At 44.4% G+C, this 27,352-nt stretch overlaps 1 protein-coding gene across 6 annotated transcripts in view; it reads right to left on the reverse strand.

Moving 5' to 3' along the window:
* The window catches only part of FARP1 (FERM, ARH/RhoGEF and pleckstrin domain protein 1), a 321,741-nt gene that overhangs the window by 203,008 nt on the left and 91,381 nt on the right, over nucleotides 1-27,352 (reverse strand). The window contains exon 3 of one of the 6 annotated variants that reach the window (XM_074387521.1): nucleotides 13,184-14,495. The exons of the other annotated variants lie outside the window; for them this stretch is intronic. Within the exon in view, the coding sequence (XP_074243622.1) occupies nucleotides 14,241-14,495 (255 nt within the window). The 3' untranslated portion in view covers nucleotides 13,184-14,240. Of the gene's footprint in view, nucleotides 1-13,183; nucleotides 14,496-27,352 lie in introns of those variants that run through there. 6 annotated transcript variants of the gene reach the window in all.

Below are 27,352 nucleotides of genomic sequence, written 5' to 3' on the forward strand. Positions count from 1 at the left end.
AATATAGTCCTGAGCCCCAGTGGGTTAAAGAAGGAAAGAACCTTTGAAGAATCAATTATTCCAATTCCCTTGTTTTATCAACATGGAAACTGAGGCTCAGAGGGTAATTGCCCCGAGTTCTTCTCAATACACACACACACACACACACACACACACACACACACACACACATATACATACATACACACACTTTTCAAGTATCTACATTTCCCATTTCTCAAGCACCGTGAATATTCCACAGGTTACCTTGCCTTGATCCGACCTGAATGTCGGATGCTAAAGTTTACGCCAAGCTCCACCTGACTTAAACCAAGAACCTCTGTCCCCTTCTACTTCTCTCAAGCATACAAGCTCCAGGCAACCATCTTGGGGGAAAAAAATCAAATGTTATTAGGAATATTTAGGGAAAAAGACAATTTGGAATATGCATTCTAAAACTGAACACTGCCGTTTTTATAATCAAACACTGTGAGTCTCGATCAACACGATGGTCCAGGCTGCCAGCTCACTGGCTAGGAAACCCGGCGGGGCGGAGGGCACAGCACTGGCCCCCTGCTCACAGTGAGGCCTTTGGTGCTAAGCCTGAGGGAGGCCCAACACAGGGACACGTGAGCAGTAAGACAGGCTGCACTTAAGCCCCTGGTGACATGCTAGGAGCCACCTAAGGACACTTCTAAGGCTCATTAAAAACTAGTAAATGCAAGCTGCTGATACACACACACACACACACACACACACACACACACACACGTATGGGTATGTATAATTGATGTATGGCTACAGTGTGTGTGTATATATATGTGTATATATATATATATACACACACATACATATATATATATACACACACACACTCACACACAGACACACACACTATACACATACTCTCTATATACACACATATATAGAGAATATAAAAATACACATATCTATCTTTTGACACAGGGTCTCGCTCTGTTGCCCAGGGATGACGGTGGCACACAGTGTCACAACCACGGCTCACTGCAGCCTCGACCTCCCAGGCTCGAGTAACCCTCCCACCTCAGCCTCTGCAGTAGCTGTGTCTACAAGCACGTGCCACCAGACTCGGGTATTTTTTTATTGTTTGTAGAGACAGACAGGGTCTCACTATGTTGCCCAGGCTGGTCTTGAACACCTGGGCTCAAGTGATCCTCCTGCCTCAGCCTCCGAAAGTGCTGGGATTACAGGCATAAGCCATCAGGCCTAGCCCTGCTGATACTTTTAGGTAAACCTGAAATCAAGAGCATTTTAAATTCTCAAATTAATAAATAAAATCACATAAATACATATGAAGAATCCTACCAGATGCCAGCATTCCTGGGTTGCTCAATCTAGAATTTGTCATCTCATTAAGAGGGTTAAGAAATTAGATGCCAGACAGAGGATGAAAGAGCCTCAGAAAATATCAAACAATCGACCTTGGCTTTCTTTTCTTTCTGTTCCCCCACCCCCCACAATAGAGATGTTGTCTCGCTATGTTGCCCAGGTTGGTCTTGAACTCCTGGCCTCCCGGCTTCAAGAGATGTAACAAGTTCGGCCTCCCACAGTGCTGTGATCACAAGCATGAGCTGCAGCACCCAGCTGATTTTTCCCATCATCTTTGCCACTACCAGATCTTTAATCTCAATCTACACTCCTGGAAACTTTACCCTTTCAAATTAAATAATACATGTCTAAAGGTCACAAATTAGCAAACACAATGCTCATGTGGTCTGATGTATTACCAAGACATGTTGATACAATCCTATAATACCAGGCAGTGATTGCATAAACTGTAAATATGCTTCGGAGTTAAAAGTACAGGCCAGGAGCAGTGGCTCATGCTGTAATCCCAACACTTTGGGAGGCTGAGGCAGGTGGATCACCTCAGGTCAGTAGTTTGAGATCAGCCTGGCCAACACTGTGAAATCTCATCTCTACTAAAAATACAAAAATTGGCTGGGAATGGCCATTACCAGCATCCACTCCAGAACATTTTTATATGGCAAAAATAACTGTGTACCCATTAAAAACCTCCCATTGCTGGGCGCAGTGGCTCAAGCCTGTAATCCCAGCACTTTCGGAGGCCGAGGCGGGTGGATCACGAGGTCAAGAGATCGAGACCATCCTGGTCAACATGGTGAAACCCCGTCTCTACTAAAAATACTAAAAAATTAGCTGGGCATGGTAGCGTGTGCCCATAATCCCAGCTACTCAGGAGGCTGAGGCAGGAGAATTGCCTGAACCCAGGAGGCGGAGGTTGCGGTGAGCCGAGATCGTGCCATTGCACTCTAGCCTGGGTAAGGAGAGCGAAACTCCGTCTCAAAAAAAAAAAAAAAAAAAAAAAAAACCTCCCATTTTCCTCTCTCCCCTGCATCTCATAACCGCTATCCTTCTCCCCATCACACATATATTTCACAGAGCTTAGTTCCATTAATTCAGAACTGATAACTCTTTTTTAAAACCTCAAATTTCAAATACTGATTCATCACCAAAAATATAGTACAATACACCTATTCAGTTTCATTTTTAACAAATGTTTATCAACATTTTAATGGCTCTACAGAATGATGAACTGTGACTTAGGTGGACCTACGGTTTTCTCTGATCATTAACCACACCTGCATGAACATCTCTGGATGGGCATTTGATTTCTTCCGGCTCTGCACCAGCACCTCCCAGAAGTGAACCTGCTTTAACAAGGCCGTGCACATTCTTAAGATTTTTGACCAGCTGCCAAACTGCCCACCAGAAGAGTTGTTGTTTTAACTTTTACTGGTGTGTCTAATGTTCAGACAGGCTATTCTGGATCTGGGGGCTGGGGAGGGAGGCTAGGTGCGCAAACAATGGCCTACAGTTCCAGCTACATGTTTCTACTACGATTCCTTTTCTAGCAGTCATAAGAGACCTTCCCACATGAGCTCTGCCTGACATACAGTATAAGAAATTCACAAAGGTCAAGCACAGTCATGAGCTAGGAATCATATTTCCAAAAGGGTCTTTGTTTTATTAAGAAAGTTGAAGCTATGTTCTTACCCTTGGCTAACTTTTAAATCTGCTAGGTAGGGGAACTATAAAAGAGACAAATAAACAAAATACATTTTCCATCTTGTTCATATTACTAACATTTTCCAAAACCAACCCATGAAAGTAAAGACCATTAAAAAGAGCATTGTTTCATAGTATTTTGAGGTATCAGCAAAACAGTGTCTTACGACACAGCAACTACTTTTACATTTACAAGAAAATCGCCAGATTCACAACACTGTCTACAACTTTTGGGTCTTGGTTATTCATTAAGCTTATCTGAAGGTGGCCAAAGGGGCCCTAAAAAGAGATCTCCCTCCCCACTCTTGTTTTACCCAAAATCTCATTTCTCAAATAATGCTACATTCTCTGGTTATGGAAGTTCATTGGTTCATAAATTGCTCCTACAAGTAAAAAATTCTCCCCTTGTTTTCCAACGTAAAAGAATCACAAAAAAAAAGGAAGATGCCATAAAAGGAGCTTTATAGTAAATGCGTCTTCTTCTCTGCCCCAGCTACAGCCAAGCCAGTGGCTCTTCTCCATGAAGTGGTTCCTGAATATCCCACGGTTCCTTTCTCATTCCCCTACTGCCATCGGTTACACTAACATACGTTTTCATTTATAGCATCATGGACATGCTCTAGACAGTCAGTCTGTTGAAAAGAAATTAATCCCAGCAGTGAGCTCAGATCCTGAATTCTCAGCAATTTCTTGTGAATTCATGGCAAGGCTATTTCTGCTGAGGCTGAATCTGAATGTGTAAACAGCTGGCTGGGCTTATACCACCATGCATTTGGCTTAAATCACATTCTGCACTTACAGCAATGCAGGCAAAAGCCATACACTTCTCATCAGTAGACTCTCCACAAATCCAAGAGACACAATTCTTACAATAGCGTCATGCTCATGATCACTGGGATAGAACATCCACTTTTTATTGAGCACCTACTAGATGCCCAGAAGTGTCTGATCATTTCACACGTGTGATCTAGTCATTTTGCAGGCACCATTATTAACACACAAGGAGAGAGATACTATTCTCATCCACATTTTACAGATTATGTAACTGACACTCACTGAAGAAATCTGTTCAGAACCCCGTAGTTTAAGAGTGAAGCTAAGAGTCAGTCATCTCTGTCCAACTTCAACCAAAAATGGCATAAACACCAACGATGGCATGTATTAGTACACCATGATGAGATAGGTATTTGGGAACAAGTGAGGGGGACACTTAGTCCTTTTCAGGGACACCCACACACTACCAACTGCCCACTCAGATCATCACTTTGCCCAGAAACTCAGAGGTCCCCATAATGACAGGCAAATGAGTTGGGGTGGTCTCGGAACTCTGAAATGATCACACAAATCAGAAGTACAGCATGGTGTTTTCAAAGATGTATGTAACTAGGTGATGAGCTCCATTTGTGTCACGAAGAGCCCAAACTGCCCATCAGTTTGTTCCAGATCCACATGGAAAGCATGCAGGCCTACCATCACACACACAAACAAGACAGAGGGTTCTGACCTCAAACCCAGAAATTCTGCCTCCACCCAGGGCTCTCTGCATGACAGCAAACCTAAAACTAACCACATGGCTCAGTTTCCATGAAATATTTGCTGTGAACTGATGCGGCAACTGCAAAGTAGAAAGGCCAAGAGCAGAGCACATCTGGGCTGGAAACTGAGCTCAACCATGAGCAGCAAGACCTTGGATGAACGCGGCAAAGCCCGCGCCAGTCTACGCTTCCCACTTTCTAAGTAATGTGTTGTTATAAATACATCATCTTACTTAATGCCCACAACCACCTTCTGAGGGGAAGACCCTCATCCTCATTTCACGAATGGTGAAGCCCAGGCCCTAGTTTGAAAGTGGCAGAGCCGGACAGGATCCTCATCGTTTTCATCTCACATCAAAGTCTTTGATTTGAGTCTCAGGGTGTTTCACTGATGAACCAGATTGGAATATCTGACCCAGGCAGTTGCTATGGGCATTTCCTAAGAGAGCATCAGGAAAATCCTCTGTGGCAGCACTCAGTAAATGGCAGCTACTGAAATTTTATTAGCAATCGCCGGCATCATCAGCAGCCCCAGCAGTGGGTTAAGAGAAAGAAAAGGCTACACTCAGGACTACTTGCCAGCAAACATTTAACAGCATTCCTTAATGTTTCAGATTATTTTCACCTCCCTCAACACCCTTTTTAAAGATTAGAAACTTAACATTTTTCCTCACTGGACAAACTTGGCTTGAACAATGCTTTTGTTGCAGATGAAATCAACACACAGCTATGAAGGCACCACACTCCCTCCTTTGAGTACGGGTGCCACCAGGGTTCTCTCCAACCTTCGGAATTCCCTGCACTCATAGCTAAGTAGCTAGTTTTGTTTTGATAAAAGCTACTTTAAAATCTCAGGGGATTATGCTTGCCAAAATCAAGTTGAAAAATGTTGGTGTCAAATGATCTGGCAGTGTTTTTCTAAAAATAACACCCTGAGAATCAGAGGCAGATACATTTTCCTCTGAAGTAGACACGATCACCGGCACTCACTATTTTGCTGACTTGAAGGTTAGAGCAGGATAATAGATAACTTTTCTTCCAGAACAACACTGGACACGTTTTTGACATTGACTTACATTCAATTTCAGGTTCTGGGGAGGCACAGGCCACTAAGTGGGTAGGTTTTAATGACAAAGGTCTTCACTAAGTGTTTAAAGAACATAATACAGAGATGACTGGCATTTTTGGAGGGCACATTCTACAGCGGCCTGCAAATGAGGAAGTCTCAGCATCCAATAGCACCCATGAGGGTCAGGCCGGACTGTGTGCCACCAGGGCGCTCCTGTCCATTTGGTGGGCAATCGTTGGCTTGTCTTTGAGGTACAGGTCAAAGCAATGTGCAAAAGTCATCTTCACTGTGTGTTGGGTGGGTTTTACTTTTAATAAATTAAAATATGCAGGTAATGAATCCTCTATTGAACCTACTCATGAGCATATGGATGTGAACCTGATAAGAGCCACGCCGACATCTTAAGTTACTGAGTAATATCGCATGCACTGATCTTCTATTATTCTGATGAGTCTCACACTGAATAGCCAGGAAGTCTGAACAGTCAAAAAGCAAATGGGCATTATGAAAAATTTACCTAATGAAGTCACCGTAACTCTGATCTCCTAATATGCTAATACATATTATTAATTTAACATTGTTGTCAAATACATATACAGATGGGCATGGTAGCTCACACCTGTAATCCCCACGCTTTAGGAGGCTGATGGAGGGCAGGTCACTTGAGGTCAGGAGTTTGAGACCAGGTTGGCCATCATGGTAAAACCCTGTCTCTACTAAAAATACAAAAATTAGCCGGGTGTAGTGGCGGGAGCCTGCAATCCCAAGGCAGAGGCTACAATGAGCCAAGACTGTGCCACTGCACTCCAGCCTGGGCAGCGGAGTGAGATTCCATCTCAAAATACATACATATATATAATTAGCTATAGTACTATCATAATCTACTACCTTTTTATGGTTTATCACGGACTTTAGGGTGATGCCGGACGGCTTTGCTAGTTGTTTGTCTTCCTTCTTCCCCAGTGGGGACTGACTTTTTTTTTTGGTCTGTCGCCCAAGCTGGAGTGCACTGGCATAATTTCAGTTCACTGCAATCTCTGCCTCCCAGGTTCAAGTCATTCTCCTGCCTCAGCCTCCCAAGTAGCTGGGATTACAGACGTGAACCACTACGTCCAGCTAATTTTTGTATTTTTAGTAGAGATGGGGTTTTACCATGTTGGCCAGGCTGATCTCAAATTCCTGACCTCAAGTGATCTGCCCACCTCAGCATCCCAAAGTGCTGGGATTACAATCATGAGCCACCATGCCCAGCCCTCAGTGGGACTTTCTGTTAAGCGAATAAAGCCATCTATATCTCTTGCATAAAACCATCTTGAGAGTGCACGTGGCCTAGAATCCTGGACAAGGAGGCAGAGAATGTGAATTCTGGCCCTGCCTTAGCCACTGTCTAACCAAATGACCCTGGACAAAGCACGTGTTTGAGCCTCACTTCTCTGTTTTACAGACAGGTATCCAGGTTTTCCAGTTCTAACAGCTGTCCATTTAACTTCATGGTTCAAGAATAAGATTTAATATTATTCACCCTCTTTCATGATGATTCAAATTTACACACAGGTATGTGCCTTATTCATACATTAGAAACAGTCTTTTTTTTTTTTTTTTTTTTTTTTTGAGAGGAGTCTCGCCTTGTCACCCAGGCTGGAATGCAACAGCATGATCTCGGCTCACTGCAACCTCTGCCTCCCGGGTTTCAAGTGATTCTCCTGCCTCAGCCTCCCGGAGCAGCTGGGATTCCAGGGGTGCAACACCATGCCTGGCTAATTTTTTGTATCTTTAGTAGAGACAGGGTTTCACCATGTTAGCGAGGCTGGTTGCCAACTCCTGACCTCAAGATCCACCCGCCTCAGCCTCCCAAAGTGCTGGGATTACAGGCGTAAGACACTGCACCTGGCCCAGAAATAGTCATTTTTCTAAGAATAAACATCTTTATGTATTTAAGTTCATAAATATGTATTGATGTATTTATGTTCATCTTTACGTATTTATGTTTATAAACATCTATGATATCCCTGCTATGTGCCAAGCACTGTGCTAGAGCGCGGGACAGATCCAAGACCAGGGGCCACACAACCCTTCTCCTTACAGCTAAGTGGGGAAGCCAGGCACTGGCCCAGTAATTTACAAACCAAACCATGCTGTGGTTTAGAATTACACATGTGTGGAAAACTATGAAAAGCGGCAGATGGGTCACCATCACAGAATTCAGACGGGGATTACTTCTTAAGGGGTGAGGGTTAAAGCATTCAGAGGGGCCCACAGTGATAGTGTTACATTTTTTATTCTTATTTTTATTTGTTAAACTATACTTACACTTTTTATAGCCTCTTGTAAATATGCCATGTTTCACAATTTAAAGTTTTAAGAGATTATGTGAGAAACAAATCACGTACAAACCCAGGAGATTGGCATTATTTTACCTTTCTTTAGAATCTAAACGATTCAAAACGCAAATGGTTGCAGATTTTAACGTAATTATTTTAAGACTTGAGACGGCATTTTAGAGAAAGCAGACTTCGTTTCACAGGTTTTTCAAACCCCACATTTCTTTTCAAAGTGTCTGTGTGTCTCCAATTAAGTCACTGGGCCACCCCAATGTTTGGTGTTCAGAAATCATTGGTCAATCTCGTGAGTAAATTTAAAGCAATGTATTATCTAATACATGCAAAATCATCTACTATTTTCTTTTTTATTAAATGCATATCCATATCCAAGGCTTAAAAGCTTGAAAACTTACAAACTTAAAAATTAGGTTTTCAAAAAAGGTCAACAATTTAAACCCTGATGAATTGTGAAGATTTCCAAAAGACATCTGGGGGAGGGGCTATGAAACATCACATATGTAACTGAAGGGAGAGAGGTGGGTAACAGGCTGCTCATTTCCCCTGGAATCTCATCTGTTCAATACCACCACTGGGAAACATCACTCAGAAACGGTATAGCCTCAGGTTTCCGTCTGTCTTTTTTCTTCTATAATGCTCAAAGACAGGTATAAACACAGGGCCTGTGTGATCTTTCTTTGGGAGATATGCCTCTCGTTATCTTCCTGCCTCCCCCTGAGATGCAGGCCTGAGTGACATCAATCATTCCAATAGCTAATCAATTTCCGTATCATCAGTGGGCCATTACTTGGGTGGAGAACATGGTGGGGAAACACAAGACTTCTGCCAAGATGTCTCTGTTGCCACGAGGAAAAAGTAATAAAACAGTAAGTAGACCAGAAGTTCTTTTTAATGATGTATTCCTCCAGCAAAACTCAGACCTCTTCCCTCAATAAGGTGCTCTGAGACTGACTCTTGTTGAGAAGCATCTGTCTTACAGAAGTTCTTACCGTGTCACATAAAAGAAGGATCACATCATTAAAAATGTTATGTTCCCAAAAAAGTTCACCAAGTACATTAACAAGGAGCTATTATACTTGCAATATTTCCAAAGGCAAAGTTGTAACGGTAAAATCATTCAATTAAAGCACACCTGGTCTGTGCCCGTCTACAGAAAAGAGACCTGAAAATTCCTATTCATATGATTATTAAAAACCATATTAAAACTATGACACAAAAAAATTAAATGGGCACCCACGGGTATTCATTTAGTTGAAATACAGTAAATTCTCATTATTTACTGAACTAGGGAACACTGAACTGCATCTAGGAGAAATTCCAGGGCAGATTCTGAGAGCCTCTGTCACATTCTCATTGACTGAACGATATCAATTTGTTTAATGTGTGTTTCTGTTAAAAGATACATTGTGGGCCAGGCGAGGTGGCTCACGCCTGTAATCCCAGCACTTTGGGAGGCTGAGGCAGGCAGATTACCAAGTCAGTAGTTTGAGACCAGCCTGGCCAATATGGTGAAACTCCGTCTCTGCTATAACTATGAAGATCAGCAGGGCGTGGTGGCACGCACCTGTAATCCCAGCTACTTGGGAGGCTGAGGCAGAAGAATTGCTTGAAGCCAGAAGGTGGAGGTTGCAGTGAGCCAAGGTTGTGCCATTGCACTCCAGCCTGGGTGACAGAGTGAGACTCTGTCTCAAAAAAAAAAAAAAAAAGCATTGTTTATATACACTGTAGGCTCATTAATACTGAATTCATGGCCAGTGGCGCTAGAACTTATGCCTACATGAAGCTTCCCTAACACCCGTTTTCTCTGTAAGGCACACTCTCAGCTCAGGAATCCGAGACTGCTTCAGCACTACACTTCAGGGCCATTTTAAACAGTGAAATCATCAGCAAAAAGCAGGAAAACTCAAAAAACATGGCCCTAACTAGATCCTCAAAAAGGCACCTGCTTACAGCGTGAGAGCAGAGACAAGAAGGCTGAGCCTTGTTCTAGCTCAGCTGAGGACGTGTGCATTGGACAACTCAGTTTTCTGTAATCCTGGGCATGTCCACAAATGGCCAGGAAAGCACCACGAGCATTGATTTGGGGATTACAAATAAATTTTAGGGAGTAGGTGAATTCACAAATATGGAATCCGTGAAGAATGAGTATCTAGTGCAGTTCAACACATGGTCAGGGCTCAGCATAACCTAGATTTAACATTAATTATCTAAAAGGATTTCTGAAGCTTTTCATGATTTCTTAAAACACGAGACATTTCGTTTCCTGACACTATCCCATCCTATAAAAGGACAGGCTGTTATGACAATGGCCACAGGAAAATACCTTGAGGAAGCCCTCTACCAGGGGAAGAGACAGCTCACACCGGCTGCGAGGGAGGTACCTCCTCGCCCCTCCCTCTACCCTCAGTGTCCCTGAGTCCCCTTATCAATCTCTTTCCACCCAAATACAGCAGAAAATCAAAAATCACTGAATATTTCAAACAGAGAGAACTGGTTCACTCTCTTCCAGGTACTGCAAAATCTACCCTTCAGCCATGCTAGATATTACACAGATGTGTCATCGGCCCGTTTCTCCCACGAAAGTTGCTGTGTGCTGGGCTGGCCTGGCGTGCACCCGTCTGCCTGTCTGAGATAGGTCCAGCGGACCCGCCTCTCTGATACTCAGAGATGCTGGGAAGGTTGCTGCTGATAAAACTCGTTTCCCTCATGGACCCTGGGTAAAGACATGTTTCTGGTCTTAGTGTCAGGAATCTGTGACTCTTCTGAGAACTGGTTTCTTCCTTTTTTTTTTTTTGGACGAAGTCTCACTCTGTAGCCCAAGCTAGAGTGCAGTGGCGTGATCTCGGCTCACTGCAACCTCCGCCTGCCGGGTTCGAGCAATTCTCCTGCCTCAGCCTTCCGAGTAGCTGGAAGTACAGGCGCCCGCCACCACACCCTGCTAAATTTTTGTATATTTTAGTAGCGACGGGGTTTCACCATGTTGGCCAGGCTGGTCTGGAACTCTCAACCTCAGGTAATCCACCAGCCTCAGCCTCCCAAAGTGCTAAGATTACAAGCATGAGCCATCACTCTAGGCCTGGTTCATTCTTAACCTATGACTGCTGATAAAGTGGCCAGCACTCAATACACAGCTCTTCACAAGGATCACTGGAAGCTCATGACCACATTGGTGGCTTGGTGGCATTCATTTTGTGAAGAGGCCTCCTTCCCAGATGCCGTGGGCATCTTGCCCCCATTCATTTTTGGCCTGGACTTTCTTACCGACTGCCAACCCACATCATCTACACTCTGAGTCCTTGTAAACTGCCTGGAATCCGAAGGTGGGGAGTGGGGGTCCATCACTGGATTTTTACTCACCTTCCTAACTTCCTCTAGCAACGTTTCCTCCCCTGCCTTGGATCCAGCAGAGCCCTGCGCTCACCGTCTGTTGGATCCTTCTCCATCTTCCCTCCTCCCACGTTAGTTCAAATAGCTCTCTCTGTTTCACAGTGCCGGTCCTCCCACTGAGCTCCATTCCACCCACAGAGCTGCAGGTATGGACATCCCAGCTAGTCACACTGGTGTGTCCATATTAGTGACCTGGCCTGGTCATTTAGAGCTTAGTGTGACTTTTTTTTTTTTTTAAGAGACGGAGTCCGCTGTGTTGCCTAGGCTGGAGTACAGTGGCTATTCACAGGCGTGATCCCACTACTGAGCAGCACAGGAGTTTTGACCTGCTCCGTTTCCAACCTGGGCAGGTTCACCCCTCCTTAGGCAACCTGGTGGTCCCCCACTCCCAGGAGGTCACCATATTGATGCTGAACTTAGTGCAGACACCCGATCGGCATAGTGCATTATAGCCTAGAACTCCCGGGCTCAAGCGATCCTCCCACCTCAACCTCCTGAGTAGCTGGGACTACAGTCATGGGCCACTGCACCCGGCCAGTGTGACTTTCTTAAAGGGCAGTTAAAGAACTCTACATGGGGGCCAAAGTGGGCCCAGCCATGGCAGCCAAGGGTGTGGAAGACTGCACACCACCAACAGAGCAAACACCCTGGGCATGACACTATTGCAGATGGCATGCATTGTCTTCCAGGTGTACAAAGGAACAGCTACCTGTTGTTTTTTGGTTTTTTTGGAGATGGAGTCTCACTGTCACCCAGGCTGGAGTGCAGTGGTGCAATTCTGCCTTCTGGGTTCAAGCGATTCTTCTGCTTCAGCTAGGATTACAGGCATGTGCCATCATGCCCAGCTAATTTTTGTATTTTTAGTAGAGACACGGTTTTACCATGTTGGCCGGGCTGGTCTTGAACCCCTGACCTCAGGTGATCCATCTGCTTCGGCCTCCCAAAGTACTGAGATTACAGCCATGAGCCACCACGCCTGGCCAAGGATCGCTACCTTCTTAAACACAGGAGTCCCAGCCCTCGTTCTGTGTAGAAAGCTGTATGCAGGAAGTGCACAGGCAGAATGCATGGGCCCGGGAACAGCTGGATTTTTCTGTAAGCTAATTAACAATGTTCCATTTCAGGGCTCTGGTTAAAAAGCTCTGACAAAGCCTCTATTCACTAAAGCACTGTGTGCTTAGTGATGTCATCCTGTCTGCTGGTGGTGTTAAGTACCTGGTTAAAATCAAACTTTTCTAAATGCTTCCTTTATGGCATTGTTTCAGTATCCAGGACTAAGAACTTCGAGCTTTTTAGATCATCCCCAGAGCAGGAGGAGGGAGTATAGTCTGTAAACACACACACCACTCACACACAAACACACATGCACACAAGCATGCACACACACACCCACACCACTTATTTTGAGAATCTAACAACAAAAACTAACAGCCATGTTTCCTAGACAAAAACTGCAGTCTCTAATTTTTTTTTAAGTTACAAGAATTACAAGACTAAGCTCATTTTCCTGATCTACAGGTGAGAATTAAGAATTTATCTTGGCTGGGTGCAGTGGTTCACGCCTGTAATCCCAGCACTTTGGGAGGCAGAGGTGGGCAGACTGCCTGAGTTCAGGAGTTCAAGACCAGCCTGGGCACTCGGTGAAACTTGACTGTATTAAAATACAAAAAGTTAGCCGGGTGTGACGGCATGCACCTGTTGTCCCAGCTACTTGGGAGGCTGGGGCAGGAGAATTGCTTGAACCAGGGAGGCGGAGGTTGCAGTGAGCCAAGATCGTACACTGCACTCTAGCCTGGGCAACAGAGTGAGACTCTGTCTCAAAATAGTAAGTTATTATTATTGCAAATATTCTAAGAAGAATGACATACATTTCTGCGTTTTCAGTGCTGCCTGAAATTGTTACTGTAAGTAACCATGTAATAATATCTTTGTAACACAAAACAAGTTCTTCTAAAGAATAGTTCTATTCACCCAAAAAGATTCCTCTTATATCAATAATGAAATCCATATCTGCTATTCTACCTAGCTCAGGCTTGATCATCCACCTCCTCTAGGAAGGAAAACTGAGGGAGGCTTTTTAAAACTTAAGCTTTGCATTTACACAAGCAGAAAATGTCTCCTGTGTCACCCTAATTGTCTGTTTCAATTACTCACTTCGTATTACTTCATATTACTGCAGAATATGGCTTTGTCACAGAAAACACTGAACATGGGGGCTAAACATCTGTTTTCTCATTAAAATTAACTGTTCTCAGATAAACATCCCACAAAATGCTTGTCAATAAGCTGATAAGACAAACATGAATTAAAGTAGATCTCTGACTCTATTCACCTTTCTAAACGGCTTTACAATTAACAATCCATTCTTTGAATAAAAAAGTTACACAACAATTACTACAGACTTCCCAGAACACAGTCACATGGGAAATGAGGTACTCTTTTTAAAATCTAAACCTTTTCGGGAATTAAACTTCAGCAATTCCAATTAACATTTAAAAACTAATGAATCTAATTAAGAGACCACTTGGGAAAGGGAGACGGTTTTTAACTTCTGCACTAGCAATAAACAAAATCCCTCTCCTTGGTCTAACTTACGGCTGGAATAGAAATGAATCTTCCTCTAGTGGCAAACAACCCACAGCAGAAAAGCCCTATTGCTTTCCTTTAAGAGGCATCAAATCTAGAAGATGAAGCCAAGCCTCCTGGAGACCCGTTTAGGAGTGGGTGAGCCCCTCTACACAGCTTCACTAACTGAGATCACATCTCTATCTACTCCTATCCAGCAGACAAATGTGTTACTAGACACCGAAATGTGTTAATTTCACCTTTCCACCTAACTCTGGCCATTGTCAATCATTTTCTTCAAATGAAATAATGAAACAGGACGTTAGGTCCTGACTCCGGAAGATTAAGAAGCTCTTCAGTGACTGTGACTGCTAGGCTCCTACTTCGAGTGCAATCTAAGTAAGAAATAGAGCCTGTAAGATGAGTGAAAACTCTGTCCTCTCCAAACTTCTCAATTATACGTGAATGGTGCTTGGGCTTCATAGAGCATCTCAGTACCCAAACCATCCAGGAGGAGCAGGTGACTCTGAGGAAGGGGGATGAGGACAGCATCTGGGAAGAGAAGACAGCAAATGCTACTCCCATGAAAGGGTGCTTTCTGTGGTTGTTTTTTAAAAAAAAAAAAAAAAAAACAGCAACAATGGCTGGGCGAAGTGGCTCACACCTATAATCTCAGCACTTTGGGAGGCTGAGGTGTGCGGACTGTCTGAGCTCAGGAGTTCACGACCAGCCTGGTCAACAGGGTGAAACCCCATCTCTACTAAAAAAAAACACAAAAAATTATCCAGCGTGGCAGCATGCGCCTATAGTCCCAGCTACTCGGGAGGCTGAGGCAAGAGAATTTCTTGAACCTGGGAGGCAAAGGTTGCAGTGAGCCAAGATCATGCCGCTGCACTCCAGCCTGGGCGAGAGTGAGACTCAGTCTCAATCAATCAATCAATCAATAAGAAAAAAGGGACACAGCAGAGTTTCAGAGGTAATGGCTATGTTTATGACCTTGAGTAGGTGATAACACCAGCCTGTATTTATATCCAAATTCACCAAATTGTATACATTAGTTATGTAGTTTTTTTTAATATACCAGGTATACCTCAATAAAGCTAGGAAGTGGCAGAGGAAGGGTGTTTGCTGGGCAAACCAAAAGGACAATCAGCTAGGAGTCTGGGGTGGACTGGATTTTCATCATAAATTGTACCCAATTATGTTCAACTTTAAAATTATGCAAAACTCTCTAGTGCTTACATGAATATATTCTCACTGAAAAGGCCTCTTTGAAATTTTAATGAAGTTCAAATTGCCCCAGAGGAATCTGTTCATTGATATTCTTTTCAAGAGACGGTTTAGGAGGAAGAAAATCTAGAAATAAGATGCTCGGGGGAGAAAACTCGCTTCTTTTGTAATTATTTTATAATAGCACTATGAGTTTCATGTATTTCACAGAATTTGGCTTAAAATTACACTGAAATTCCACATGTATGGCAGGGAGTGAAAATTTAATATTCCTCTTGAAAAAGTCAACAGTGAATCGAACTTTAGGTTCAGTTTTTGTTACAAAATAACTGACAATCAATACCACTGCTAGGAGAAACAGTGATTAATTATCCAATAGGGCAATGCAAGTTATACAGATTCTTCTTCTTTTTTTTTTTTTTTTTTTTGAGATGGAGTTTCACTCTTGTTACCCAGGCTGGAGTGCAATGGCGCAATCTCGGCTCACCGCAACCTCCGCCTCCTGAGTTCAGGCAATTCTCCTGCCTCGGCCTCCTGAGTAGCTGGGATTACAGGCACGCGCCACCATGCCCAGCTATTTTTTTGTATTTTTGGTAGAGACAGGGTTTCACCCTGTTGACCAGGATGGTCTCGATCTCTTGACCTCGTGATCCACCCGCCTCGGCCTCCCAAAGTGCTGGGATTACAGGCGTGAGCCACCGCACCCAGCCACACAGATTCTTCTTAATCCACAGAACACAGAAGAAAAAGAAGCCTCTCTTCATAACTGACTTTCCAGCCTACAGAGTGACATGCATTAAGGCTGGCACATAATCCACAATGCACCGAACTTTGGTGTACCTCAGACAGTCAAAGGAAATGTTAAAATGAATGAGCAAATTAACAGCTCAAAACCAAAGCCCAAATCTTAGTTCGGGAATCAACATCTATTCAGTATTATTAATTTTTTATGGAATTGTGGCACCTTAATGTTAATTTGATTTTACACTATCACACTAAGTAACACTGAAAAGAAAATCACTACTTAACTGATTATAAGACTGGGGAAAATGAACCACAGCTACTCATGGAAACAGTGAAACCTTTAGACATAAAATACAGCAACTCTAGAGAATGAACAGTATAGGTCTTAGGGCAGAAACAGCAAAAAGTGACCAGGGAAAGTATCTTTTACACTTTCTCTGAGCTAAATAACTACAACCTAAGTTCTTCTCACAGAAAATGCACTCTGAAGACAGATGCTGAAGCTCTGACTTATTAGTGAAATACACAGACAATGTAGATATACATATTAAAATCTTCTCTTCCAAAATGTATTTATACAATTAAAGATAAAATAAGTCTTTCAAAAGGTTTCATGCATCACAAAATACTCTTGAATTATTTTTTACTATTTTTTTATAGCCTTGTATCTTTCAAAATTAAGGTAAGTCCTGATTTTTTTTTTTTTTTTTTTTTTTTGAGACAGGGTCTTGCTCTGTTGCCCAGGCCAAAATGCAGTGGCACGATCTCAGCTCACTGCAGCATCAACCTCCTTGGCTCAAGCAACCCTCCCATCTCACCCTCCTAAGTAGCTAGGACTACAGGCACACGGCACCACACGTGGGTAACTTTTAAATTGTTTTTGTAGAGATGGAGGTCTCACTATGTTGCCAAGGCTGGTCTCGAACTCCTGGCCTTAAGAGATCCTTCCACCTCGGCCTCCCAAAGTGCTAGGATTACAGGCATAAGCCACTGCACCTGGACCCCAATTTTTTGAAATCCTCTTTAGGATGAAAAACAATCCCCTCTGAAATAAGTTTCCTATTTAGCTAGTGAATGTTTAGTGCTATTTCATACAAAAGCCTGGAGAAAACCAGTTTCCATGAGGTAGTAAACACTAACCTTCCCTATGGCCTCCAGGGAGGGGGAGTACACTAAGAATATTCATAGCAATATGTTTCTTTAATAGATCTGAAACACCACTTTCAGGGTGGTCCATCCAAAAATAGGCCGTGTTTAATATAAAATGGCTGCAAGCAGAGCCTGTCAATGCAAGATGCATTGTTACATCTGTCACATAAAATAGAAAAATAAACACGCTGTACAGCAGAGGCCCTGTCCATGGACCTCCCAGGCTCAAGGGATCCTCCTGCCTCAGCCTTCTGGGTAGCTGGAACTACAGCCACACACCACCACACCTGGCTAATTTTTTATGTTTTTTTGTTGTTTTTTTTTCTTTATTAAACAGAGTCTCACTCTGCTGCCGAGGCAGGAGTGCAGTGGCGCCATCTCAGCTCAGTGCAACCTCCACTTCCTGGGTTCAAGCGATTCTCCTGCCTCAAAACCCCCAAATAGCGGGGATTACAGGCGTGCACCACCACGTTTGGCTAATTTCTGTATTTTTGGTAGAGACTGGGTTTCTCCATGTTGGCCAGGCTGATCTCAAACCCCTGATGACCTCAGGTGATCTGCCCACCTCGATCTCCCAAAGCGCTAGGATTACAAGCATGAGCCATCATGCCCGGCCACTTTCCTGAGTTTTTTGTCTCACAATATTGCCCAGGCTGGCCTTGAGCTCCTGGCCTCAAGAGATCCTCCCGCCTGGGCCTCTCAAAGTGCTGGGATTACAGGCATCAGCCACCATGCCTGGCCCCAGATTTCTAAAAAGAGAAGCTTGCATTTTAGTCCAGCCATGCAGGACACATCCCCGCAGAGAGGTGGTCTCCTCCACGTGCGTGTTGTGGAGTCCTTTCCATCATGTGGAACATGCAGTATTGAAGGGCCTTGCCCATCGAAAGGCCCCACACTCCCCTGGAGGTGTTTATCAAAAAGGTCCCGGCCCCCAGCACATGCCGTCCACCTTCCTGGAAGCTCTCGGGCTCATCCTGCCAGCAGCACCCCAAGAACTCTGGCACTCTGCCCGCCGCGCCCACGCCTTCTTGAAAACTCCACTTAGACCTCACCTCTGATGGAAACCACCCTCATCCCTGACTCCACCCGGCTCTTCACAGGGCCAGTTTTTGCATCCCTTGGCACTTCACAATTTCACTATCCCACACGACAGTCACTTATGTTTGCCCACGGTCTACACTCTGTTCTTCGACTGCCGTGTATGCATGCTGGATCTGAATCTTCGCTAGTGCAGGGATTCTGCCTTCTGCCTTCCTTCTTCTGAGTCACCCTCCAGAGTCGCGCTGTGGATCTAAAACAGCAGCTTTAGATCTGGTGACTTGGAAGAAGTCAAGGGCAAAGCTCAATGCCTGATTTTAAAGGAACGCCGGGTTTCCAGGTTCTACTAAAGCCTCTTGGTTCTGCCCTTCCGCGGAAGCCCTTACCCCGGGGCCTTCCCATCCTAAGATGTTCACGATAAAAACACACTAGAACATGAGCTCACTCTCTCGGGTGTCATTTGTTAGCATGGTGATTTTGTGTTGAAATCACTCAAATTCTCATCGTCTCTGACGATGGCATCCGCAGGCCACCTCTCCAGACTCCAGTCTTCCGAGTCAGGTGATTTCTTTTCCTTTTCACCTCAGCTCTAAAGTTTTCTTTTTCTACCCAAAGCCCCAGACCATCCACTAACGAAGGATCTGGTACAATTACTCGTAATGCTGTGACCCCGTCATAGAATGCATCCATCCACTTTGTTTGCCTGACCTGCACCCCCACGCCCTGCACCTCCCCTCTTCTCTCAGAACAGATGCCAGAAGGGAACAAAGTCAGGTTTCGATCACCGGGGAGCATGACCACATCCTCCCTCCCGGCCTGGGAAGGCCCTCCAGCCGTCACCGTCACCACACAAGCAAGCCTCCCACCAAGGCGGAAGCAGCCTGAGTTTTGAGGCCACCACTCGCTGACCCTTCCAAGGCCTCAGATCTAATTATTCCTTCGTCATCCTGTGTTCCTCCTCAAAAAGCAAGCCCCAAAAAGCATTTACCTACCCTGAATCCGTGATGCTAATAACTCATGCTTCAAGCAACACAAGGCCCCAGCCACCGGCCACAGGCCTCCCTGGCCAAGGGTGACCCCACGTGATGGTGAAAGAGACAACTGAGGCCCCTCCAGTCCATAAGGCTACAAAAAAAGGGGGAGCAAAAGCCACCTCCCCTCCTGCCTCCTTCCCTCCTTGTGAAGGGATCACCACGGATGTCACCTGCTCACTTCACTCTCGCTCTGCAGGGAAGAGCGCTGGCCATTTTCCTGATGAAGTTACCTGTCCGGGTATCTTTGGGCTCCTCCTCCCTCACCTGCTGGGAGGCAAACAGGAGTCCCTTTCTCTCTCCTCTAGCACAGTCCTGACCAGCAGCCCCACCTGCAAGCCCAGGTGGGGTCTCCCGCTTGGAGGCAGTCACCTGCTCCCCAGAAGTCTCACTTGAGCACCCCTCGTCCCTCATCTCCTCCGGGATCAACCGTTCTCTAACCAAGGCCAGGCGCCACTCAGTGGCCCAGCCAGAAACCCGAGGGGCCAACCCTCCCCACCCCCCTCAGGCCACTTGGCGCCTGCCATCCCTGCCTAGGACCTGCCAGAGTCTCAACAGCGTTACCTAACCCGGGACCCGGCCCCACTCCCGCTGGAGGATCGGTTCTTCAGCTCCAGTCGGGTCTCCTCTCCCTCTGCTCCCCACACCACTTAAAATGATTTCCCAGTATAGAAATCATATCAGACAGCTAAAAATGCTGGATAAAATATAAACAACATCTTTGTCAACACATCACCGATCAAGCAAAAAAGGAAGGAAACTCAGGCCCGAAGAGCTCGAATTACAAGTAAGCGGGAAAAGGAGCAGTGGAGCCAGTGTTTGCCCTGAGGGCCTCGCTGGAACCCGGCCTGGGCTCCAATTTTATGATGGGGTGAGGGAGAGAACACATAACCTGGGCTAGTCCAGGGATGAGCCTAATGGAAGACACCTGCGCAAGACGGCCTGCGTTTTCCTGGGGCTCCTTTCTTGATACCGTATCTTCCATGTTCCCACGTGCTGAATGCTAGTATTATTTTCCCACAGCTGCCAAAAAAGCTTCAAAAAGATGCTGAAAAATAGTCTGTAGACACATTAACCCATAAGGCAGTATAATTCCCTATGAGTATTAACAGGTAAGACCCCGTCCATACCACGAATCTGTCTTTCCCAGGCAGGAAGTTGGGTTTTTCTCTAAAATAACAGAGGTGATGCAAGCGAAGTAGGTTAGTTACTTGGCTACCTCAAGTACAACTGGCCCTTGAACAATGTGGGGGTCGAGGCGCAGAACCCCTCCACAGTCAAAAATCCGAGTACAACTTTGGACTCCCCAAAAACTTAACTACTCACAGCCTACTGTTGACTTTATCAATAACACAGAGAGCCAATAATCTGGTTTGGCTGTGTCCCCCCCCACCCCCCAATCCCATCTCAAATTGTAGTTTGTGTAATTCCCATGAGTCCTGGAAAGGACCCAGTGGGAGGTAACTGAATCATGGGGGTGGGTGTTTCCCATGCTGTTCTCGTGATAGTAAGTCTCAGGAGGTCGAATAGTTTTATAAAGGGGAGTCTCCCTGCTCACTCTCTTTGCCTGCCGCCATGTAAAAAGTGCCTTTTTCCTCTTTTGCCTGCTGCCACAATTGTGAGGCCTCCCCACCCATGTGAAACTGTGAGTCCATTAAACCTCTTTTTTAAATAAATTACCCAGTCTTGGGTATGTCTTTATTAGCAGCATGAGAATGAACCAATACAGCCAGTTAACACCTAATTTGTATGTCTATTACTACTGTATTCTCACAATAAAATAAGCTAAAGACAAGAAAATGTTATTAAGAAAATCATAAGGCAGAGAAAATATATTTACTAAGTGGAAGTAGATCATCATAAGGGTCTTGATCCTCATCAGCGTCACCTCGAGTGGGCTGAGGAGGAAGAGGAGGGGTTGGTCTTGCTGTCTCAGGGGTAGCAGAGACATGTGCATTGAAACCTGTTTACACATATGCTTTCTCCTCCATGATTTTCTTAATGGCATCGAGGAACTTATCTACTGCCTCTTGGTGGGGAGAAGCTGCTTCTCTTGTCATTTTAACATTTTTAAGTCAAACCTCTTTCTAAAATTATCAAACATCCCTTTGCAGGCATTAAGTCTCCAGCTTTAGATCCTTCACGTTCCTTTTGCCTTAGGCTGTCCCTTTCCCCAAATCATATTAGTCTACAGGTATGCCTTTCTTAGAGCAAGCGGGCAACCTCCTAAAAGCTGCATTTTCAGTACTAGATAAAATGGCGTTTTGCAAAAAGCCCAAAGTTTTCACACCTGCTGATGCAGCCATAGCAACCACTTCACTAATCTTTTTCTTTCTTTAAAAAAAAAAAAAAAAAGGTCCTTATGCTAGATTCATTTATCCTGAAATGGTGGGCAACCGAAGCTGCAGTCCTCAATCTAGGCCACATATCAGGCAGTTCGACTTCTTCTTATAATGACATGACTTTTCTCTGCTTCTTGAGAGCACTTCCAGAATCACTGCTGGTGCCACTTCATACGGGTCCCATGGTGTCATTTAAGGTTTACGGTATTGCACTAAACGATGAAAAATATGCAAGAACCACAAGCGATCACTTTTTACCAAGATACGAAATTTACTGGAGATGATGCTCATGTGGAGATGATCCATGTTTGAGGCAGATACTAGCAATACTTGAGTTTACCACAGCAGCAACGGGAGGTGGCTGTGAAATTGGGACAGTAGCACAATACTGCTACAGTTAATTTCAGGCAGACATGATTTAATGCTGCATCTTTACATTTGTTTACGTTTCTGTTAACTGTGGATCACTGTCACATATAGTCTGTTGGTGTTTGTAAGTTTTGATAAATTTTAACTTTTTTTTTTTTTTTTTTTTTGAGACAGAGTTTCACTCTTATTGCTCAGGCTGGAGTGCAATAGCATGATCTCTGCTCACCGCAATCTCTGCCTCCCAGGTTCAAGTGATTCTCCTGCCTCAGCTTCCCGAATAGCTGGGATTACAAGCACCCACCACCATGCCCAACAAATTCTGTATTTTTAGTAAAGATGGGGTTTTGGCATGTTGGTCAGGCTGGTCTAGAACTCCTGACCTCAGGTAATCCACCCGCCTCAACCTCCCAAAGTGCTGGGATTATAGGTATGAGCCACCTATCCCAGCCTACATTTTAACTTTTTCTTCTTTTTTTTCCCCCAAGACAGACTCTTGCTCTGTTGCCCAGGCTGGAGTACAGTGACACAATTTGGCTCACTGCAACCTTTACCTCCCAGGTTTAAGCAATTCTTCTGCCTCAGCCTCTGAATAGCTGGGATTACAGGTATGTGCCATCAAGCCTGGCTAATTTATTTTTGTATTTTTAGTAGAGACAAGGTTCACCATGTTGGCCAGGCTGGTCTCAAACTCCTGACCTTGTGATCCGCCCACCTCAGCTTCCCAAAGTGCAGGCACTACAGGTGTGAGACACCACGCCCAGCAAATTTTAACTTTTTATAACAGATCTGTGCTCTTTTACGGCAGTAAATAAAATAGACTGATATTGACATGTATTTTGTATATTCATGACATACCTCAACTTTTCTTAATTTTTGTGTTATTTCTTGGCTATAAGGTTCATCTGTTTTTTCAAATTGTCACATACCTCCCAAACATTTTCCTCTCTCTCTCTCTCTCTCTCTCTCTCTCTCTCTCTCTCTCTCTCTCTCTATATATATATATATATATATATATATATATTTATTTATTTATTTATTTATTTATTTTGAGACGGAGTTTCACTCTTGTTACCCAGGCTGGAGTGCAATGGCGCGATCTCGGCTCACCGCTACCTCCACCTCCTGGGTTCAAGCAATTCTCCTGCCTCAGCCTCCTGAGTAGCTGGGACTACAGGCGTGCGCCACCACGCCCAGCTAATTTTTGTATTTTTAGTAGAGACGGCGTTTCACCATGTTGACCAGAATGGTCTCGATCTCTTGACCTCATGATCCACCCGCCTTGGCCTCCCAAAGTGCTGGGATTACAGGCGTGAGCCTATATATTTATTTTTAAAACTCTGCATATCACTGGACTTGAGAAGTTCAAACCTGTGCTGTTCAATGGCCAACACTATTGTTTTAGAAATGCATGGAGGAGTTGTTGGCAACATCTGTGCATTTTCTGTTCAGGCTAGGGAAGCCTGTGAGCAGGTATCATATTACTAGATTTATGGCCCTCTATGGTTTCAATTATATCATGTTTGGAAGTAGTTCTTTTCTTAAGTCTTCATACAGGTGCTTCTTAGATAGAGAGCTCCATATCTTAACAAAATCACTTTTTCCTGGCTACGAATAAAAATTTTTGCATAAAAAAATGCCACGTGATGAGGGTTATTTACGGTGAAGTAAAGTTTCATCATGCTTTGTTCTAAAAATGGGCCTAGAAAGAAGTCACAAAAGGCCACATATTGGATGATTCTAATTCTATGAAATGTGGCCAGAGAGGCAAATGTATCTCTAGAGACAGAAAGAAAATCTGTGGTTGCTGGGCTGGGGGAAGGAGGGAACAGGAGGGGCTAGTGAGTGACTACCAATGAGTGCGGGCTTTCTTTTGGGAGTAATGAAAATGTCAGGAAATGGACTGTGGTGATGGTCACGTGACTCTGGGGAATGCAAAAATCCACTGAGTTGTATACTTTAAAGAGGTGAATTGGGCCGGGCGCGGTGGCTCACGCCTGTAATCCCAGCACTTTGGGAGGATGAGGCAGGCAGATCACAAGGTCAGGAGTTTGAGACCAGCCTGGCCAACATGGTGAAACCCTGCCTCTATTAAAAATACAAAAATTAGCTGGGTGTGGTGGTAGGTGCCCATAATCCCAGCTACTTGGGAGGCTGAGGCAAGGGAATCGCCTGAACCTGGGAGGTGGAGGTTGCAGTGAGCCAAGATTGTGCCATTGCACTGCAGCCTGGGCAACAGAGCAAGACTCCATCTCAAAAATAAATAAGTAAATAAATAGGTGAATTGCATGGTTTACGAATGATATGGAATAAAGCACTGTATAAAATGAGCTTAGATGGCTGGTAGGGGCTGGGGGAGGGGGAAATGGGGTTGTTTAATGTGCCTAGAGTTTCAGTTTTGCAAAAGGAAAAAGTTCTGGAGCTCTGATGCACAGCAATGTGAATACATTTATTAACGCTAGTGAAATGTATACTTAAAAATGATTAAGATGTTAAGTTTTATGTGTTTTTTACCCCAATTACAAGTTTTTTAAAAAAATTTAAAAGACATTCCAACCGCTATAAGCTACTGCCAAATGTTCTGTTCCCACCTGGAGCATCCCACACCCAGGCATCAGTCCGCTGTGGAGAGAGGCAGCTTCCCCCTCTGTCTCCACCACCTGTTTAGCTCCCTTTATCACCTCCCCAGGAGATTTCTTTATATTTGAAACATCAGGCATAATCGAATTCTATGCATGACATCGGACACAAATCACTTCAGCAGAATTTCTTCTCAGTGTCTTCAAGTCACTTGTGACTTCAGACTTTTAAATTTGTGTTAGACTATTACCCAAAATTCCATGGGGCCCACAGCCTTGGGCATTGCAACGAAACTTATGTGACTCCAGTGTGGCTCTGGGGTTATCGTCTGGGGAAGGAGGACCACAGTAAGTTCCCTGCAAAACGGATGAAGGTGTTGGGGAGTGTGAAATGCCAAGCAGCTTTGCCACAGCCACCAAAGCAGCCAGACAGTGGGGTGCGCAGACACAAACTGGACCCAGACATAAAAATCTCACCATCACTGTCACTGCCATCAAGTTCAGGAGACTCAAAAATGTTTCACCTATTTTTTATTACTCAGTGAGAGATATGGGAAGAAATCTAGTTGGCTATGGTTATCCTCTAAAGAAAATTTATTTTGATTGTTATCATTGGGATTGAAAGATGTTACTAACCCCTGGCTTAAAAGGCATTATTACAAATCCAGTGTTTTTAAGAGAATATTAAAGAAAAATGGAGAAGTTGGGAGTGTTTCAGAGTCTTTTGGTCCTATATGGAAAGATGGACTTGGTGGCACCTGTGAGCTCAATTTGCTTTCTCTGAGTGAGGCTGTTTTGTCATGTTTAGATAGACAGCTAAAGAACTACTACAGAATCACCTGGGCGCGGTGGCTCATGCCTGTAATCCCAGCACTTTGGGAGGCCAAGGCAGGTGGATCATGAGGTCAAGAGATCAAGACTATCCTGGCCAACATGGTGAAACCCCGCCTCTACTAAAAAAAAAATACAAAAATTAGCTAGGCGTGGTGGCACACGCGCCTGTAGTCCCAGCTACTCGGGAGGCTGAGGCAGGAGAATTGTTTGAATCTGGGAGGCGGAGGTTGCAGTTAGCCAAGATCGCACTATGCACTCCAGCCTGGTGCCTGGCGACAAAGCAAGACTCTGTCTCCAAAAAAAAAAAAAAAAAAAAACACTACAGTATCTCTGAGCTTCATCTTCAGCTGCTTGCCCATATATTCATTTCTTTCTCTTTTTGTTCCTGCTTGTCAACACTTCTAACTTAAGAGCAAGCAAACACATTTCAGATTTAATTTTATGGAACAAATACTCTGCTTGTGAATTTTCCACATTATTTCCATAATAACTAACACACTATCGCTCCATCAGGTTTCACTACACAAAGTATTGTGAAGCAGAGATGGAAATTTTTTCCAGGTGTTGAAACTAGTATGTAATGAGGCTGAAGCGGTATCTTTGAGCATTTTTAAATATTTGAGATTAATTTCAGGAGATAATTTCTTAATCAGTAAACTAGCTTAGATAAGAAAAGGTCAGATGAACCTAATGCTCTCTCATGTTTGAGATCAGCCAACAGGCCGCTTACTTATACCTAACTTGCCTTAAGGAATACGAAAGAAGTCCAACTTTCTTAGTCTAACTGGTAGTGTCCAAAAACTGAACCCCTCGTCCATCTAAGATCAAGGAATGAGAATGACGGTGAGGTGAGAGGAAGCCACTGTGTAACATCCAGAGCCTGAAGATGCCTGCAAGCCAGAGCCAGAGTCCTTGAAGAAACCGCTGACCCGCTCAGGGGGTAAAATTGCAGGACTCGGCCAAAATGCTGATGCTCGGTCAGTCCTGATGGAATGAAATGAAAGATTAGAAGCTTAACAAATTGGTGGCAAATGTCAACTTTTTCCTGATTGGTGAAGAAATCCTCAGAGTCGGAGGCAGACACACTCATACACATCAAGAAAGACGTGGGATGGTAATTTCCTCTCTGTTTCCATTTCTGACTTGTAAAGGAAATACATGAAGCAAGTCCCTGCAGAATGCACCTGACAGGCTGAACCCTTCCTGAGATAAGCAGGGTGCTCTCTTTCAAGGGAAAATCTAAGACTTCTGCACTGGCAGAAGCCACCAAATCAGTTAGCATGGGTTATCAAATGTCAGAATCCCCTGTCATTCCTCGGACCACAATTTTGAGGTTTGACGGGAAGTGAAAATGCTCCTTAGGAACTCAAAACTTCCGAACCAAATCTAGCAGTACGTGATTTCCAGAGCTTTTCAGCTTCCCCTTGAGAATTCAAGCTTCTGCACATACATAGAACCTCTGAGGACTTGTAATAAGATTTAAACACAATTTCCTCTTCCTGGTACCCACAAGCAAGCTTCCACTGGGGACCCCTCCTGACCCCGTCCTGGGGCTTGTCTATCTGATGAGTGTATCTGGGGGAAGCAGCTGGGACTCCTTGGCTCAGTTCTTTCCCCTCCCCTGGAAGTTCTACCTGCTCACCAAGAGCACACATTCTGGAGAGTTCTCACAGTGGAGGAGCCTGTAGCTGCCCAGTCTGCACACCAGTGACTGACTGTCTAATTCAGAGCACAGTCACCAGCCGGGCTGACAGGCATCAAAGTCCAGCATTCATCATTAACGGGGGACACTGTGACTAGCCATGGATGTCACGCCTCTTTCTTAATTCATTCTGAACTTAGGAGAGGAAGAAGGTGTTATTGATTAACATCACTCCCTCTTAACATCAGACAACACCTTTGTTTTAACAAAGAACTCTAAATAAATGGAAAACATGAGACGGTCTGGGTGAGATGCTCTGCCAAGCTGTCAACCATCCATGCCTTGCAAAAACCTCCCCACTGAGCGGGATGGTTACACCCAGGCAATACTGCTCACTTACAGCCACAAAGCCTGCAGGCATGGGGCCCAGACGAACATACCAGCCTCAGACAGA

The sequence above is a fragment of the Saimiri boliviensis genome, chromosome 16 (genome assembly GCF_048565385.1).
Source record: "Saimiri boliviensis isolate mSaiBol1 chromosome 16, mSaiBol1.pri, whole genome shotgun sequence".
Lineage (NCBI taxonomy): Eukaryota > Metazoa > Chordata > Mammalia > Primates > Cebidae > Saimiri > Saimiri boliviensis.